Source organism: Bacillus rossius, chromosome 1, assembly GCF_032445375.1.
Source record: "Bacillus rossius redtenbacheri isolate Brsri chromosome 1, Brsri_v3, whole genome shotgun sequence".
NCBI classification, from domain to species: Eukaryota; Metazoa; Arthropoda; class Insecta; order Phasmatodea; family Bacillidae; genus Bacillus; species Bacillus rossius.
In genome coordinates, this window is record NC_086330.1 from 84,064,989 (window position 1) to 84,085,968 (window position 20,980).

The window sequence follows — 20,980 nt, forward strand, 5'->3', positions numbered from 1 at the left end:
ACCAAATCCTGGCTTTGGTTTGTCCACAATCAGTCCCATTTCATTCTTGAATCATTTAATTTCCTTGGATCGTTGATTTACACTAGTCTTATCTTCAGCACTTCTAGCCTGCCATTTTTGTATATCCAGTTTATAGCTAATGTGTAAAAGGCATTCGAAACAACGAATCCACGCATGAAGCGTTGACTAACCAAAGCCAAAATTATCTTTGTTGCTGTCAAAATGCCTTGATTCGTCATTTATCATTTTGGGTGATGAAAGAGTTTAGGTCAAGGCGTAACACACTTTTCCATCAGTCATTGTCAGCAGAAGTTCATGCTTGACAGAAATGTCAGTATCACCAATGATACAAACTGTTGAAATTAAGTTGTTTATATCTTCCATTACCTTGTTAGTTTCTGCTATTGTCAATTCTGTGGTTTCCTTGGCAAAAATGAACTTAATCGCACGACAAAGCATCGTGGATGATGGCCTGGGATTCTGCCAAATGATTGCCATCGAGTAATCTAAGGGGAACAAATGAAAATACGAATAGATACTAGTCATTATATTAATTGGATTTAAAAAAAAAATTTATAGGCACTGTGGCCAGAACTTCCATCACACCCCCATTTACTTATGAGAGTAAACGATGAATTCGGGTGAACACTACTTATGGGTTCTCTCTGAGCTTCTACTAAGCGTTCAACAGTTTTATCTAACACGGCTTGCAACTTGACTTCAGGAAGAGTTTCTGTCACTATAATGTGCTCCTCTGAAGGGTAACAGGCATTTTTTGACTTCCGTAAACAGTGGTAAGATGGAAACACATGATGACCTACCTTCATAGACCACTTCCTAGTCTGCTTGTATAAGTGCGTTGTAGATTTAAAGTCTATGTAATAGGCTAATGTCTTGTCACCACTTAATTGTCTAGCACTATCCAAATAACTGGTTTTCTTCAAACTTTTGGAAACACTCGCAGATTCTGGACTTTCACTAATTTTTCTGATTGCTGTGACAGTGTTCTTATTTCCTGTCGATCGCACGGCTACTTCTGCAGCAGTCAACAACTCTGCAACGCTACGCGATTCAACGAGGTCTTGTATTCGACGTTTTTTTCGTTTTGAATGATGACTCATCGAGATCTTTTCGAGTTCTTCCTGCAGGAGTAGCATGTTGAAAAGATGTAGAAGGTCCCGGCACGGTAGTACGCACGTGGAATTGAATGTCTTCACCCTCCAAACAGCTTTTATTTTTGGTCAAGAAACGCTCCTTTGACTTTCCAGCAGCAATCCATTTGGTAGCAAATTTCGACAGATTGCTGGTCAACTTAATTTTTATTTCTCTTATAGAGTCCTCAGTAACATCAGTAAAATTAAATTTAGTTGAAACTCGAAAACTCGAAAATTTCTATCATCTTTTCCATGTTTAAGAAATTCCTCAAAAAACTCTATTTTTGAAACAGAGTGAATGTGTCCTGAAAAAAAAAAAATAGTTGTACTTGAGTGTGCTGGCTAAAATACATATTATTACAAAGAGAAATGGTGCAGCTATGATATATAAAAAATTTAGCCTGGATACATGTGTGTACATGTTATTTACATGCATTTAAAAGGGTAAAATAAATGAAAAATTACATCTATTTTTAGGTATTTTTAAAACATTATTTCATATTGTTTGACTACCAGAAAGATTTAAATTTATTTTAAAAAATAAAGTACTCACCCTCAGGAAGAAAATCCATCACTAAAAATTACCACTCACTTAAAAATTGCCACAAATACATCTTGTCGAAAGTGTCGTGAAAGTGCGACTGACCTATCATTCCGATTGCATCTAGACTATTTGTTATCTTTGAATCCTTGTACTCTTCCCTGTGGAATGTTAGACACAAACAATTCTTGGAATCGGATGTTTAGAGGTTTAGTGTACATTAGCTAGTCACCCATTACTGGTAATCTGGAAGTGACTTTTGTCCACCTAGATTGGTCATTTGAAACACTGTGAGACGACTAGATATTGGAGTAAATATATTTTCATTTCTAATGTGGTTACAACTTCCTTCGTTTGTTTTAAATTTTAAATTATTATCTTGATCTAGATCAGTAATTTTAGCATTAGCTTTTTCGCCTTCGTTCCTCTTTCGCGATGTTGTAGCCCAGTCTTCGTTATCTTTATTCATCTTAATTGTACAGGTCTTGTAATGTCTATCCAATTAATATCTTCTACCAAAGGATTTCTGACACTGACTGCAATGAAATGGTTTTTGACAAGGACCCAAATTACACTCGCTTCTCTCATGTCGTTTAGCATTCTTTCTCAAGGTAAACACCTTGCTACAGTATCTACAGTGATGACGTTTCATTACAGCAACTAATCCCGAATCAGGATTCATATTAGTTACTGAGACTAATACTAGACACAAACTAAGAGTTTTAAATTAGATATATTACTTAAATATAATTATTTAATTATTTCATCAGCGAGAATTAATTTATCTCATTCAAAGGTACTTGTTGCAAGTAGTTCTGCTTTTCAACAACAGATGTCGCCACATGTTACTTGCAGGCACGGTCTAAGAAGGGGAGGTCTGGACACTCGCCAGATAAAAGTGACAACTTACTGTCTCCATAGTTCGTTCGACGTCCGCTATTCAACTCTAGCGCTAGGTGTCTTGCGGTGGAAATATATCATTAGGCGTTATGATGATTTTGTCAATTCTCGTGAAAAACAAACAAGAGGTAAATAATATACGATACAACGATAGTTTAAAATCATCGCCGGAGGACGCACAGTAACGTGATAATCGGGCATAGGGCCACATTTCCGCAACCTAATTTGTTAATGTCTATAAAACTTTAAAAAATACACTCGTTAAAAAAGGTAATTTTTATGCAAATTACTGGAAATATCGCAATGCCGTTTTGCAGAATGATCAGGAATCATGTAAGGAAGTAAAATAAGTTTTGTTTTTACTTTTTTTATTTCCATGGTGGCCCTATACTCCATAATTACAAACGTAGAGAGTTACGACAGTATTTGATGCACTGCAATGAATTTTAATATAATTACACTATACTTTAACATTTAAAATTAAAGGCTGAATCAAATTACATAACTTGGCTGATTTACGTATTTGAATAACAATACCAAACCTGCATTTACAATACATTATTTGCTACACAAATAAGTGCCATCGTCAATGTTTCGTGTCTCATGTCAAGTGTTGACGCTTCAGCTTGGGTGCATAGTAGGGACGTATTTTTTTAATTTTTTTTTATTTACATTGCTTTACAATATCCAAATAAAAAATATATATACGTTTTTATAAGTTGTCGAAAACAAACAAGACGCACAAACACAGCAAGCAAAAATAATTTTGATAGCCGCATGAATGCACAGGTATTGTAATGTAAATTACAAACTGCTATTACTCCTAAACGAGTTTGAATTCCGTATCTGCGCCTTTTAAGATAACAAAGGAAAGTTTAAAGCACTGAATAAAAGTATTTTGGGATTTTTATAATTTTTTTAAGGAAGAGATCGCACTCGTTTTGCAAATTTTGTATTTTAATAAAAAATGGTGTATTGTCAAACTACTTACAAACAGGTATTATCAGGGTTGTGCTGGTCATTAATAAAATTCGACATCATACATTCCATTTTTAAAAAAGTTGGGCCTATACAAAAATAAGTAATCTTTAGACTACATTCATACAAATAATAAAAATTAACTTACTATTCCAATGACGTTTCCGAACTGATCTTTGTGTTCCTTTTTTTGTGAGAATGTCGTCTTCCACAAAATATTTTTCGCATACATAATGGGATCTTTTAAGTACAAACTTGTCTCATGGAATTGCTTTCTGCCACAATTGCCTAACATTGTCATCATTGGGAACTCGGAATATTGCAACTTTCTCGTCCGACTTTGCCTGATAATTTGTTTTGCACCCAGGTGCAACACAAAGGTTAGGCATTTTCACAATTAAAATAATATACGCTTATTCTCTTTACTAACAATCAATGCTCCTTGCTCACAATGAAGTTCCCGCCAATGCCAATGTGGAAACTATACTTCGTAACCTAATTGACCTAATTTATGAAATAATTCCCAAACTTCTAAAAAATAAACACATCCAATTTAATACTGTATCGATATCTGGAGATTAATGCATTTTAAACATTTAAATGAAAATTTAAATGATTATTATGTTGAGTTGTTCATAACAACAAAGCTTAAAATACCACCGCAGAACAACCAGCGCTACACGTCAGATGGTGGAGCGGAGCGGAACTACGGAGACATTAGGTGTGCCACTTTTGCATGCTGGCCAGGTTGGGGAGTGTCCAGACCTCCCCTTCTTAGACCGTGCTTGCAGGTAAATAATATTTAGTTCTTTTATGCGGGATGCAGGATGCTCACTAACGATCGCAATAGATCGATGACTTCACTAGACTCCAAGGAAAAGGATGTTTGTTCTTCCAGTCAGTGTTTCACAGATTTCTCAAAGCATATTATTAATTTGACTGAGTAATGTTATTTTTTAAAATTCCACCTGATAAAAATATTACAAGTTTTGATTTAGTAGCAGAAATTATCGAATTAAATGTAACTTCAAATAAAATGTCATGACGCATTAGACAAAAAAATCCATGCAGAGAGCGGTTTCTCAGAATAGTCAGAAGCACTTGAAGAAACCACAGGAATGATAGCAAGAACACGGGAAAAACCATCAAAATATTGACAAGAATAATCAAGAGCTCACGGAGAAAAACACCATAATATTGACCAGATTAATCAGAAGCACTCGGAGAAATCCACCACACGTATTCTTTGATATCATAAAATTAAAAAAAAAATTAAAAAATAATAAAAAATTTAAAACCAAAAAAAATTACAAAAAATACATAAATAGATTCTGCATGATCGCAAGCACACGGATTACCCATCAAAATATTGATAAGAATAATCAGGAGCACACGGAGAAAACCATCATAATATTGGCAAGAATAATCAGGAGCACACGGAGAAAACCGCCACAAGTTTTCTTTGATATCATAAAAATACAAAAAAAAAATAATAAATTAAAAAAATAAAAACCAAAAAAATTCAAACATTATGCTAGCTTGTGAACTTCTCATTGTTGAGCAAAGATAGAGTTCTAGTACAAGCCAGAATGTTTAAATTTTTTTCGTTTTAATTTTTTTAATTTTTTATTATTTTTTTTTGTATTTTTATGATATCAAAGAAAACTTGTGGCGGTTTTCTCCGTGTGCCAATATTATGATGGTTTTCTCCGTGTGCTCCTGATTATTCTTATCAATATTTTAAAGGTTAATCCGTGTGCTTGCGATCATGCAGAATCTATTTATGTATTTTTTGTAATTTTTTTTTGGTTTTAAATTTTTTATTATTTTTTAATTTTTTTTTAATTTTATGATATCAAAGAAAACGTGTGGCGGATTTCTCCGAGTGCTTCTGATTAATCTGGTCAATATTATGGTGTTTTTCTCCGTGAGCTCTTGATTATTCTTGTCAATATTTTGATGGTTTTTCCCGTGTTCTTGCTATCATTCCTGTGGTTTCTTCAAGTGCTTCTGACTATTCTGAGAAACCGCTCTCTGCATGGATTTTTTTGTCTAATGCGTCATGACATTTTATTTGAAGTTACATTTAATTCGATGTGCTACTAAATGAAAACTTGCAATATTTTTTTATCAGGTGGAATTTAAACAAATAACATTACTCAGTCAAATTAATAATATGCTTTGAGAAATCTGTGAAACACTGACTGGAAGAACAAACATCCTTTTCCTTGGAGTCTAGCGAAGTCATCGATTTATTGCGATCGTTAGTGAGCATCCTGCATCCCGCATAAAAGAACAAAATATTATTTACCTGCAAGTAACATGTGGCGACATCTGTTGTTGAAAAGCAGAACTACTTGCAACAAGTACCTTTGAATGAGATAAATTAATTCTCGCTGATGAAATAATTAAAAAATTATATTTAAGTAATATATCTAATTTAAAACTCTTAGTTTGCGTCTGGTATTAGTCTCAGTAACTAATATGAATCCTGATTCGGGATTAGTTGCTGTATCGAAACGTCATCACTGTAGATACTGTAGCAAGGTGTTTACCTTGAGAAAGAATGCTAAACGACATGAGAGAAGCGAGTGTAATTTGGGTCCTTGTCAAAAACCATTTCATTGCAGTCAGTGTCAGAAATCCTTTGGTAGAAGATATTAATTGGATAGACATTACAAGACCTGTACAATTAAGATGAATAAAGATAACGAAGACTGGGCTACAACATCGCGAAAGAGGAACGAAGGCGAAAAAGCTAATGCTAAAATTACTGATCTAGATCAAGATAATAATTTAAAATTTAAAACAAACGAAGGAAGTTGTAACCACATTAGAAATGAAAATATATTTACTCCAATATCTAGTCGTCTCCATGAAAATGTGAAAGATGAAGAACCACCTGAAGCTTACAAGGTCGAAGACTTTGATGAATCATCTGAGGCTGGCATGATTGAAGATTGTGGTGACACATCTGAGGCTGACATGATTGAGTACTGTACTGAAGCACCTAAAGCAGGCAAGATCGAAGACTGTGATGGCAGTCTGAGACCAAAACGATGGAAACGACGTAATAAAATAAATTATCCTGATCAAGTTTGTGGTGCTGACATGATTGAAGACTGTGGTGACACATCAGAAGCTGGCATGAACGAAGACTGTGCTGACACATCTAAGGCTGACATGATTGAGTACTGTGCTGAAGCACCAAAAGCATGCAAGCGCGAAGAGTGTGATGGTGGTTTGAGACCAAAACGATGGAAACGTCGTAATAAAATAAATTATCCTGATCAAGCTTGTGATAATCACTGGCACGATGACGAAAGTGACCTTGTGGTTGGTGTTAAAACGATAGACATCAGAGATAATATTTATTATAAACATGCAAGAATGATGAACGCAGCAGAAGAGATTGATTACACCTCATGGGAAGATCCTAACATATTGGTTGACAGGCTACGACTACTACTTGGATCGCTTTGTGCAGGAAACTATTCGAACATTAAAGAAATATCCTTAATACTCAAAGAACTGAGGGAAGCTGGCTACATACAATAATGGTTTAAATTAAATGTATGTGCATAAACTTGAAGATAAATTAATATATTTTCTTTCCAAATGGTAACTACCATTTATCGAAATCTGATTTCTAAATAAAACTTATAACTTAAAGGTGCAAAATACGTTATCACTGCCAGTCAAAATGTATACTAATAAAGACATGTTAGTAATCATGCCAAGTTCGATAAGAAAAGTAATTGGAATCAGTTGGAACCAATTGAAGATGGAGCTCTTGGAGCAATTGGAGCCTTTTGAAGCATTTGGAGCCTTTTGGAGCTGTTGGAGCCATTTGGAGCATTTGGAGCCTTTTGAAGCATTTGGAGCTGTCAAGCATTTGGAGCCATTTGGAGCTGTGTTAAGCATTTGGAGGCTGTTGGAGCATTTGGAGCCTTTTTTTTGGGAGCTGTTGGAGCATTTGGAGCTGCTGGAGACATTTGGAGCTGTCAAGCATTTGGAGGCTGTTTGGAGCATTTGGAGCCATTTGGAGCTGTGTTAAGCATTTGGAGGCTTTTGGAGCCATTTGGATGCCATTTGGAGCATTTGGAGCCATTTGGAGCTGCGTTTAGCATTTGGAGGCTGTTGGATCATTTGGAGCCTTTTGAAGCATTTGGAGCCTTTTGAAGCATTTGGAGCCTTTTGAAGCATTTGGAGCTGTCAAGCATTTGGAGGCCGTTTGGAGCATTTGGAACCATTTAGAGCTGTGTTAAGCATTTGGAGGCCGTTTGGAGCATTTGGAGCCATTTGGAGCTGTGTTAAGCATTTGGAGGCTGTTGGAGCTGTTGGAGCCATTTGGAGGCCATTTGGAGCGTTTGGAGCCATTTGGAGCTAAGAAGTAGTCGTTGCACGACTATGCAGGGCTAAATGTTTATAAGATTGCTGGCTTTCGCAAGTGATTCTGTAGTTGGATAGAAATTGTGTAACAAATATTATGTTTGTAAAAGACTTTGAGGTGTTTTATTTCTCGAACACTTTTCTTGTAATTTTTTTTTTAATTAAAGTTGTTTTGTATCGTCCAGGGATCGAACCAAGGACCTTAGTCGATCTAATCAATCAGTATATAGATTACAAATTTATTTAATGCATTTTGACCTTTTTCCCGAATCTCTAGCATTACAATTACGAATTTCCAATATGGTGGTATTGATGTCTGATAGGATGATGGTAGTAGAGGATTTAAAGTCTCTTTAAGAATTTTGAACGTGGTTTATTGAAATTATTATTTTTTACATAAAATTAAACATTATTGCATCGATCGGGTATCGAACCGAGGACAGGAGCGGATCGAATCAATATGTAAATTAAGTAGTGATTTATTTAATGAATTTTGGAATTTTTCCCGAATTCCTAGCTAAATAATTACACGATTCCAAGATAGCGGTCAAATGACAAGATGGCGGGTGTCACAGCAATAATTTATTACTGCACCCTAGCGGGTAAGATTTAAACTAACATGTCATCAGCGCACTCTAGCCAAGGATAACAAGATGGCGGTCTCCAGCATCGAAGACAAGATGGCGGACATGACGTCATGTTACCTGACGATATTTATATGAATGATAAAAAGTGGTGGGGGAGCAGTCTGCCTGCAGTCACCATAGAGGAAAGATCGGTCGTCATTTTTATTTTTTTGCACTCTGCGGGTTCGAACCGAGGACTCCGAGCTTCGTGTCGTTAATGTATGTCTTTAAAAAATTTTTACTAAAATTTTATTATTTAATTTTTTTTATAATTAAAAAAAATTTCATTAAAATCGGATAATAAATAAAAAAGATAAAGATGGCGACCGTAGTGGAAATTGCAACGGTGACGTCATCATCCAATATGACGTCAGAGGCTTATCTGCGGCTGTATACATGGATGCTTAAGCCACTATATGGACATTTCTAGCCACAGGGATTTTTAAGGAATAAAACGGGAAATTTTCCCTCGAAACGGGAATTTTTCCCTTGAAAACTGGAAATTTTGAGTCATTTTGAGTCATTTTTGAGGAATTTTGAGGAATTTTGGCTCAAAAATGGCCGCCGTGATGTCACAAGTCAAGATGGCTGACCGGCAATCCTCAATCCTCACCCTGGACACTGTGCCCGGATGCCCATTTGTATACTACTGTCGGTGCTTCCAAATGTGCTGCCATTTCGATGGCGGTGCTTCCAAATGTTCTGCCATTTCGTTGTCGGTGCTTCCAAACGTGCTGCCTTTTCGTTGTCGGTGCTTCCGAATGTGCTGACTTTTCGATGGCGGTGCTATCTTTTCGTTGTCGGTGCTTCCAAATGTGCTTCCTTTTTTGTTGATAGTTCTTCTATTTTTTTAATGTTGTTTTGACTCTAGTATTATTGTAAATGGTTCTTTATTTGACTAGCGTATTATTCAAACCGGTTAATGTATATAAACGAGTTCTAGACAGTAGGACGCTCAGTTTGGTACTGCCGTCGACGGTGGCCGGATCACCTAGTTTGTTTCTTCTGGTGCATAAGTCGTGTAATTGCCTGTTCTTGAGACTTCGATGGCATCTTTACCGACTTTAACGTCGTACTCGATGGACGATGTACCATCGACTACGGGAACCATGACGTCGGCGCCGACGATGTTGGAGCATATCCCGTTGGCAACGCCTCTGACAACACTGGAGGAGATTTCAACAGATGTGATACCACCATCATCCGAAGTTTCATCATCAGCAATGGATTCTTCAACTAATGAAGAGCGTACTTCGCATCAGTTCAAATACTGTGGTGCATCATTTACTATCACCTCAAATGCTCGCAGACATGAAAGAAGCGGTTGTTCTAATAATGTTCAAAGAATACAATTTCAGTGCAATAAGTGCAATAAACTAATTTCACGTCTCGATAGCTTACATCGTCATTATAAAAAATGCTCCGAGACGTATAATGAACATGGTTATTGATTTGACTCATGTGTTGTACCGGCTAATGAGACTATATAAGTGATATGAACTTCAGTCCGTCTCTGGCTGCGGTGATGACCGGATCGGATAGACATTTAAAGTCATGTAAAAGGCTTAGTCCTTACAATAAGAAGACTGTTTGAATCGAGGAATCCAAAAGGCTTTAGTAATTTGTCAGTGTTTTTTTTTGTACTTGTAGTAGTGTATTGATTTTATGTAATAAAATTTTTTAAAAAGAACTTGTGGTGTTTTTACTTTCTCAAACCTAACACTTTTTTAGTATTTTTTAATTAAAGTTGTTTTGTATCGGCCAGGGATCGAACCAAGGACCTTAGTCGATCCAATCAATCATTATATGGATTACAAATTTATTTAATGAATTTTGAACTTTTTCGCGAATCTCTAGCATTACAATTACGAATTTCCAATATGGTGGTCTTGATGTCTGATAGGATGATGGTAGTAGATGATTTAAAGTCTCTTTACGAATGTTGAACATGGTTTATTGAAATTATTATTTTTCATAAAATTAAACATTATTGCATCGATCGGGTATCGAACCGAGGACAGGAATCGATCGAATCAATATGTAAGTTAATGAGTGATTTATTTAATGAATTTTGGATTTTTCCCGCTTTTCTAGCTACATTATTACATGATTTCAAGATGGCGGCCGAATTTCAAGATGGCGGGGGGCACCTCGGGAATAAATGATTACTGCACTGTAGCGGGTTAGAATAAAATTATCCAGATGGAAATGTACTCTATAATACAAGTACACACACAAGATGGCATACTCCGGCAGGTGGTGGCTCCTGGTAGCATGTACTGAACATAAAATGTCGGATCCATGATGGTCGACAAGGACAAAGTCAAATTTCAAGGACAAAGTAAAGTTTCAAGGTCAAGGTCAAATTTCAAGGTCAAGGTCAAAATTCAAGGTCGAGGTCAAATTTCATGGTCAAGGTCAAAGTTCAAGGTCAAGGTCAAATTTCAAGGTCAAGGTCAAATTTCAAGGTCACGGTCAAGGACAAATTTCAAGGTCAAGGTCAAAGTCAAAGTTCAAGGTCAAGGTCAAATTTCATGGTCAAGGTCAAAGTTCAAGGTCAAGGTCAAAGGTGTGGAGACCAGATAATTATACTAGCATGGTATCAGCACACTCTAGCGGACGAAGACAAGATGGCAGATGTGACGTTATACCAGCTGACGATATATATGCTTTGAAAAAAATTGGTAGGAGTCAGTCTGCCTGCATCCACCATTGAGGAAGGAGCCTGTCGCCATTTTTAGTTTTTTTTGCACTCATCGGGTTCGAACCGAGGACGGTGATCGATATAATCAATCAGAATTCGAATAAGTTAATTTTTTGATGAATTTTGGATTTTTTTTCATTAAAATCGGATAATAATTAAAGAATTTCAAGATGGCGTCCAAATTTCAAGATGGCGACCATAATGAAAATTGCAACATTAATAGGATCCAATATGGCGGAAAACACAATGTCGGAATGTTCGAGAAAACAAAATGACATCATCCAAAATGGCGGATCCAAGATGGCCGCCGTGATCTACTTGTCCCGTTACGTTATGTCCCGTTACGCTGTGTCCCGTTACGCTCACCCAAGATGGCCGCCGTGACGACAATCCAAGATGGCGGACACCGGCACCGGCTCCGGCGCCTGGCGCCTGTTTCCGGACCGACATTTGTATACTACTTCTGTAATTATTAAGCTAGAACCTCAGGATGAATTCCAAAAAGATCACTTGGTACAATAATGAATTACTGTATTGATTCCTGTCCTTGGTTTGAACTTCGCTCGATCCCAAATGGTTTATTCTAACTAAAAAATACTTATCTACATAAACATGGTGAAAAATCCTAATAATGGCTTAAATTCCTCACCTACTAGCCTCCAGTAAGCCGATGATGACATTTGACTTTCATCTTGAAAATTCTTAATTAGGCCTATTAAACAGGAAATTTGAAGAAAAATACATAAATCATTATAAAATCACTTATCAAAATAATGAATAATTTTATCAACTCAAGGCCATTAAATTGATTAATTATACATATATAAAACAGCCTAAGGTTCGGGATACAATAACTAATAAAAACCATCAATATCACATGAAACAGCAGGACAGAGGAGAAAGGAATTAGCACTACACACCGAGTGCTAGTCAATATTGTGGTAAGTACCATGTATTTGATATCTACCACAAGCATATGAACAACTTTTTAATTTGTTCTTTCATCGTGTAGGAAATTGTATATAAAAACATATGATGTTAAGAGGAGCCATGCACTTTAAATTGCAATGCAACCTAAATTCAAGTTCGTTAACCACAAAGTTTCTTTTTTTAATTCTCAAGCACCTAAGGAGGCCGTCCAGACGTTCGCTGTCATGCAGCGCGCTCTCCGACCATTGCGCTATCACATATATAATTCGTCCATATAATAACCCAATACATGAAAAGTACTTGTTGGAATCGCTTCAAAGTATGTACAATAAAACGGAACAAGAGTATGTAACTAGCCTAAGAATGTAACATTTGCGCCCCGAAAAAAAAAAGTGTTAATGCATGTGACCTAACACACAGTCGAACCCAGGCTTTAAGCCACAAAAAAGACATCGCCACTAAAAATAACACACACATATCTTTATACAGGCCCAGCGAATACGAACCACGAGACCTTCTTCCCTCGATACTCGTTGAACATTTTAAACAGCTCATGTACGATGTCAGGCGTATAGACCAGGCATCTCCGAACCACGAGGCCAATCATGAACTGACTACAGATTGACGATCCAAAGTCAACAAAAAGGAAACACATTTGGAAGCACACTCAATAAAAGTACATTTGGAAGTACAAAAGAAAAAAAAGAACATTAGGAAGCACCAAAAAAAGGAAGCACATTCATCAAAAAGTAGCACATTTGGAAGCACACTCAAAAAATAAAAGCACATTTGGAAACACATTATTCAAAAAGGAAGCACACTTGGAAGCACGATCATCAAAAAGGAAGCAGAATTAGAAGCACATTCGTCAAAAGTTAAGCACGTTTAGAAGCACACTAAAAAAGGAAGGACATTTATAAGCACACTCAAAAAAGGAAGCATATTTGGAAATAAATTTCACAAAATGGAAGCACATTAGACGAAAAGGAAGCACACTTGGAAGCACATTCGATAAAAACGAAGCACGTTTGGAAGCACATTCTTCAAAAATGAAGCATGTTTGTAAGCACACTCGTAAAAGTAAGCACATATGAAAGCACATTTTACAAAAAGGGTGCACATTTGAAAGTACACCAGACGAAAATGAAGAAATTTTGGAAGCACATTCGTCAAAAAGGAAGCATATTTGGAAGCACATTCCTCAAATAGGAAGCACATTAATAACCACATTTAACGAAAAGGATGCACATTGGGACGAAATTCAACTTGTTAGGATACGATTTCATCAGAGGACCACGATCTCATCAGAAGGATACGTTCCCATCAGTAAAATCGATACTTCAGGCTTGACTACGCACATTTAACAAAAAGGGCATACATTTACACGAAAATTCAACTCTGTAGAATACGATTGCCAATTTATTATAGGATACAATGCCTCTAACTGTTTTGGCTCCAACTACTCCTGCAACATTTGGCTACAAGACTACAAGGCTACATGGCTATGAGGCTACATGCTACGATGCTACAAGGCTACATGGCTATGAGGCTACATGCTACGATGCTACAAGGCTACATGTCTATGAGGCTACATGACTGCGAAGCTATAGGGCTACTTGGCAACGAAGCTACAAGTCTACGAGGCTACGAGGCTACGAGGCTATAAGGCTACTTGGTACGAAGCTACAAGTACACAAGACAACAGCTGGCTACAATAGCTCCATTCAACAGCGAGATTTAATTTATACCATGAAAAAATCTTGTTGAAAATAATTCCGATTCTTGCCAACAGATGTCACCACATGTTGTGTTGAAATGTATTATTCATTTTTATGTGGAAGGCGGTATTCTCACTCACGATCGCAAGAGAAGGAGGGCTTTGCTAGACCTCAAGGGGAAAGAAAATCGTCTTGGATGTCGGTGTTTCTCAGCTGCCTCAAGGCATAGTAATCGACTGAGTAATGATTTTTTTTTATTTCTGAAGTCCACCTGATTTAAATATTATTAGTTTAAATATGGTAACAGCAATTCAGCAATAAAACTAATCTCTGAACACTATTGCGTATCTAATATCGAGAAAAAAAATTAATGCAGCGATTTTTTTCTCAGCAATAACCAGAAGCACTTGGAGAATACCAGAAGTCTCACCAGGAATAAAAAGAAGCACTCGGAGAATATCAGCAGAAGTCACGCCAGGAGTTATCAGGAGCACATGGAGAAAGACAAGAAAATATTGACAGGAATAATCAGGAGTACACGGAGAAATAAACACACGTTTTGCTAAAGGAAGCTCAATGAATACCCAAAATTGCATTAAAAAAAAATTAAAATTACAAATAACCTTCTGTCACATTGTGAACTTATCCTTTGTTCAGCAAGGATAGAGTTCTATCACAGGCCGGAGTTAAATGTTCCTGTAAATGTATGTATTTTTCGTTAAATGCGCGTAGTCACGTCTGAAGTATCGTATTTTACTGATGGGAGCATATCTTTCTGAGTGAGATCGTATCCCTCTGATGAGATCGTATCCTACCAAGTTGAATTTCGTCCAAATTTGCGTAATTTATGTTAAATGTGCTTCCTTTTTTATAATGTGCTTTCAAAAGTGCTTTCTTTTTCTCGAATGTGCTTCCCGCGCACACCGACAGACGAATCTTGTTGGTCCAGCCTCTGCCTCTAGCCTTGAGAATTAAAAAAAAAAAACTTTCTGATTAACGAACTTGAATTTAGGTATTTAGGATAAACGTACATGACTCCTTTAAAAACATAATATGTTTATATACAATCTTCTACACGATGCAAGAACATATTATATAGTTGTTGCTATGCTTGTCGTAGGTTTAAAACACATGGTCCTTACCACAATAGTGACTAGCACTCGGTGTGTGTGCTCTGTCCTGCTGTTTCATGTGATATTGGTGGTTTTATTTAGTTATTGTTACCCGGACCTTAAACAATTATATATATATAATTAATAAATTTAATTCACGCTGTACTGCCTGGTATCCAGCTGTGGAAATGAATAAATTGATCCAATCAATCATTAATTTAATAAGTGAATTTAAGAACGATTTTTTTTTTTGAACTTCCAGGTTATAATTAAGAATTTCCAAGAAGGAAGCCAGTCTGTCATCATCGGCTTACTGGAGGCTAGTATATGAGGAATTTAAGCCATTTTTAGGATTTTTCGTCATGTTTATTAGATAAGTATTTTTTAAAGTTAGAATAAACAATTGTGGATCGTGCAAAAATCGAACCAAGGACAGAAATCAATCCAGTCATTCACTACTTTGCCAAGCAATGTTTCTGATGTTTTTTTTTTTTTTTTTCAATTTTTCCCGAAGTTCTAGCTTAATAATTTTTTGCTCTGACCGTGTTCGAACCGAGGACTCCATTATGTAATGGCGTTTTTATTGAAATTTTTATTATTTTTTTATAATTGTTTTTCGCTTAATAATTACGGATTTTCAATATGGCCATCATGAAGACATAATTTCGAAATGGCGGTCATTATGTTATCCTAATGGTCATGTTCATGACCTCAGCTGCTTAGAACGGCTTGTTTTTAGGAGTCTTAAGCTGTTTTTAGGAATTTTCAACGACCGTCAATTATTGAGGTCTAAAATGGGAAATTTTCCTTTAAAACAGATATTTTTTCCCTTTAAAAGTGTTTTTTTTTATATTTTTCTGATTTTTGGACGAAATTTGACGAATTTTTGTCGAAATATTTGGCAAATTTTGAAGGTCAAGGACAAGGGTCATTGTCATCCAAGATGGCAATCGTGATGTCACAATCCAATATGGTGGACACCGACACGCCACCACACACCACGCCCTGGCACCAGCAGCACTTACTTTTATATACTACTATTCTTTTATATGTAGTGGTCACTGGGTTTGGTATTATGATAGTTTTTTTAATTATATAGAATTCTAGTAGGAGAAAAAGAAATATTATTAAATTTTATTGGTATAATTTTATTGCAAGGCGTTTTAGTACTTTAAGTTTTTTAAAAATGACGGGGTTAAAATCTCTATATTATATATAGTCTACCATGCTGCAAAAGCCACATTCAGTTAATGACTATTCTTCTGATTCAAATCATGTTGTACATATCAGTCTTAATATCGTTTGAGGTTGGAAATTCAAGCTCAGACTATATGTCTGGCACTCTCACAGTTTATATTTACTTTGTTTGCTCAAGATGTGTCTTTTACCAAGTCAGCAGCCGAATATTCAGTGGGCAAGAGGGAAAACATTTGCGAGTGTCGAAAGTACATAAAGGTATACATATCATCGCCGAACACATGAGGGTTACCTAATGATTGTAGAAATAATATAACAAAATATATTTTATATATAAAAATGTTTTATGTTAAATAAAAATTATCTTATATTTACTTTGAAAATAAGTTTAAAAATGTACTTCTGTATCCATATATTTATTCTCACTCAATTATTTTTTTTAAATTTTGTTATAAGTAGATAATGTTATCCCATATGTAATGAAAATTCTACTTAACTGTAAAAAAATATGTTTTTTTGCTATGCACACGCTAATATTATTATAATATAAAACCTAGTATTATATCTACGAGTGCCACCCACCCGAAATACTGCACTTCTCGCGCGGTTAGAAAGTGCAGCCCAGTTGCAGAAGTTGGCAAAGGTGCGGTCACGCGAGCAGGGCCCTGACTGACCTCACTTGCAGGTGGCAGACCTGGAGGACAAACTGACGCAGTGCCAACACAAGCTTGAGAAACTGAGAACGAGCCACGTCTCATCCTTCAGTTGTTTATCCACGGTATCATTGTGTCAATGGAACAAAATGGTTACGCGTTTTGAATACTATATCTGTAGGTAGCTATTAGATATATATTTACGACCTATGTGGGGAGAACTGAGTTCGTAATGAATACCCAATTAAGTTTTTTTTACAGTTTTATTAATTACTAATATTTACATTAATAATAAATAATTGTACTTAAAAATATCCGATCACAAATAACTGGCACTTAAAAATGTATATTCTCATGTTACATGTTACTCAATGTCTGTCAAGCTTCGCAGTTCGCATTCCTCACTGGAGCTAGGCTCAACAGTGGTTCGCCCCTTACCTCGCGCCTGTCCACACAGTCTCGCGTCACTCAGTCGCCGCACTCAGTCGAACCCCGCGTCACGCTACTCTCGTGGGGGGGGGGTGGGGGGGGGGGGGGTCTTTCACCCTTTTCGCCGAAGTAGCACTTCCCCTCGCTCGCGGAACTCGCTCGGAACTCTCGGAACTCCGAAACTGTCGCGGGAATCGCTCGGAATCCGCTCGGAACTCTCGCTGCACTCGTCGCGAGACTCCCTTGGAGGCCGACGTCACTGCTTAAGTACTGATGGGTCGTCTTTCCAGAACCGACGAGAGCAGCTGTGACGAGTCGCGTCATCCGAGGCTGACCCGACGCCCGAAACATCGAGAATAGCGTCGCTTGTTAACGCCACTTCGCGCAGCGGCCCGCGGAATTCCCAAGGCCACTCGGCGATAGATAACAGAGCCTAGGAATAACGATGCGTGGGGTGAGGAGGGGGGATGGGTAGCGAAGACCCTTGTAAACCGGCCAGGCACACATGGCATGCCTTACGTCAGAGGACTGCACGTGACACGGCGCGTGACGCCAGTGGCCGTGCAAGGCCGCCAGTCAGCTCCGAACCTGGCGCGTGTTGCGGTCCTCACGTTTGTAACAATGTAATTAACTTATATCTTCCGTGAATGCAAAACGCATTATTAATTCATAAACTACTCACGTTATGTAACGAACATCAGCGTGCGATGTTATTATTATGCTTGCAAATGATTCTGGTTAGTCTTAATTAAGTTTTCATGAGCAAGTAACACATAAACTTTAAACAGTAATATGTGAGAAAGTAGTTTTCTATGGTGCTCTAAATCTAAATCCCTAATTTTTATTTGTTATTATTTTATCAATCTAGGTGCACGAACTAAAAGAAGAGTGTGCAGCCAAAAATGAAGAGAAAAATCATGAGGTAAGTGTTTGTAAATGCAGTTTGAAGTATCGCCAGTCTCACGTATAAAGAGGTTACCTATCTAAACAATAAGCACACACAAGACTGAAACTAAAAAGGAAACTGCAACTCAACTACTGCATTTCTTGCTTGTGTTTAAATATTTCCGAAAACTTTTGGAACTTAGATTCGTTGTAATCTTCTGCATCATTTAGTTGCTGGTTCTATTAATTTGTGGCTGTTATGTACTTGTGTCCTGCTTCACGTAACAGCCTGCTCAGTGTTCTCACTCAAAATATCTGGCAAAGTGATAGCACGAGTCTGTTGTCTTGTACTGCATGTACATTGTTTCATCCATGTCCTCGCAGGTGACAGACCTGGAGGACAAACTGATGAGGTCTCAACAAGAGCTAGACAAACTGCATGAGAACGAGAAACGTCTCAACGACACTGTGAGTTGCCAAATTAACTACAGTTGTTAGACCATCTATGTTATGTACTGGATTTCCTCCTGAAAACTCTTGTGAATTAAATTTCCTTTTTCTGAATAAGAATGATTGGGTTTAAAATCCTAACAAACAAATTTAATCATTTGCCACTTCTGATACTTTACAGTTTATGTTACTGAACTATAACATATTACTAGATCCTAAGACCCAACAAATAAATAATTGTTATTTGTATTGCTTTACATTAGTTAGCATCATGAGTCCACAATTAATGTAGAACTGATGTAATGTAAGATTGTTTCTGCAATAGTAATATAAAATGATGTAAATAAACAAGACACAACATGTTATCAGTTCTAAAAGATCTCTTTAAAGGCCATGAAATGAAAAGGTCAACTTTAGTCATGTGGCTTCTTGCTGTTGCAGCACTATCAATTGTGTTTGGTTGTACGTGCAAGATCTCAGAGAATATCTCAGCGGCTGTCAATAAACAGTAGACAAAATAACATAGAACATGAGGCAGCTTAACTACGCTGTATATTTATTTGGTTCTCTAATAGACAGAAGTGTGCTTTGCTAAGTGTTCCTTTGTCTTTTTTTAATATGCTTGGAATAGTAGCCATTATATTAATTCATATTGTAGATGACCATACAGTACGGATTAAATAGCTCCTTGTTTTATACACAGAAAATATCTACTTGTTTTTCCAACTACTATATCTACTTTAGCGAGGTAACGGCTGACATCACCATAGCATTGCCTGTGCTCAAGACACCCAGTGATGGGGAGAACGTCTCATCATAGATTAAGTGTGCATAAAAGTATCGTAACCGCAACACAAATGCCATTCTTAGGTATTATATGGTTCTCTATCAATAGTTTATGAAGTTTAAAATTCATGTCCTTGATATCCATTTCCTAGTCAAGAGGAGTTATCGGATTTAAAAAATGTTTAATCTGTTACAAATTATTAGTATATTAATTACATAACACAGGTTTGTATAATATTTGGAAAAATAACTTTATACCCACCCAAAGACCTTAAATATATTTCATGTTTCGGACGTAATGCTTTCAGGTGGGGCTTCGGTGCAAGAAAGGCGACTGTGTGCCCAAGCAGGAGATCACGCAACTGGTAAGACATGTATTAGAATGTAAACTAGCCGTTATTGCATGGTAACTGGGTGCTGGTGTTCACGATCAGGGGCGCAACAACTAATTTCCAAAAGGGGGGGGGGCAATATACCTTTTCATAAAGAATCATCGATCCCCCTATTGAAGCGGGGTGGGGGGGGGGGGGGTCCGGGGGTTCCTCCCCCGGGAAAATTTTTTATTTCAAGGTGGAAAATGGTGCTATATAAGCAGTTTTATTATCTAAAAACTGATTACACAGCACTCTTTTTGTCCCCATTTGCCCCCACTTCAAGGTATCAGAGGGGGGGTTGTTGCGCCCCTGTATCACGCCGACGTGCACTGCGCCAGGTGCAGCAGTACGGGCGCTCGCGGGACTGGGCGGCCCTGAGGAGCGGACTGGAGGCCGCCCTGGACCGCGCCGGCGAGGAGCACGGGCAGCTGCAGGACGTGGCCCGCGGGCAGGGCGACCCCCTGCAGCAGCTGGGCAGGGACGGCCACTGGGAGCTGGCCGCGCTGCTGCTGTGCCACGGCCTGCCCGTGGACGGCGCGGTGACCCCGCGGGGCGGCGCGCTGCTCGACGTGGCGGCGGAGGCCGCGCGCCCGCGCCTCGTGCAGCTGCTGCTGGACCGCGGCGCAGACCCGGGGGCCGCGCGCGGCGCGCTGGGCATGACCCCGCTCATGTGGGCCGCGCAGGGCGGGGACCCCAGCGCCGTGCGGCGGCTGCTGCGCGCCGGGGCGGACCCCGCGCGCCGGCGCGCCGACGGCAGCACGGCCCGGGACCTCGCCGTCCGGTTCGGCCGCGACAAGGCGGCTGCGGTCCTGCAGTCGCTCTAGTCTCCTGGCCGACTACCACCTGGCATCCCAACAAGTCTTCACGTCTCATGATACTGTTAGTACACGTGCACACATTGTTGAAGTTGGTTCTTAAAATATATAAAACAATATTACTGAAGAAGGCATTTATTTAGTTATTTTTATATTAACTACAACATATTATTTTAAAAGAAGAATCAAGAAACAAAACATAACTATTGTTTTAGTAAAAAAAAAGCTTAGTGATTACACTAATAAGAAGGGAGTTTCATAACAACATAATGTGTACTTTAACACACATGCGCTCTTTCACTGCACCTTCTTTGTTTCCGAATTACTTCTTGGTAC

General features: G+C 37.9%; 1 protein-coding gene across 1 annotated transcript in view; it reads left to right on the forward strand.

Moving 5' to 3' along the window:
• The window catches only part of LOC134531207 (myosin-10-like), a 70,087-nt gene extending 49,434 nt beyond the window's left edge, over positions 1-20,653 (forward strand). The window contains exons 20-24 of the mRNA XM_063366904.1: positions 16,938-17,030; positions 18,203-18,256; positions 18,604-18,687; positions 19,764-19,820; positions 20,168-20,653. Of these exons, the coding sequence (XP_063222974.1) occupies positions 16,938-17,030; positions 18,203-18,256; positions 18,604-18,687; positions 19,764-19,820; positions 20,168-20,653 (774 nt within the window). The remainder of the gene's footprint in view (positions 1-16,937; positions 17,031-18,202; positions 18,257-18,603; positions 18,688-19,763; positions 19,821-20,167) is intronic.
• The last annotated feature ends 327 nt before the right edge of the window (positions 20,654-20,980 follow it).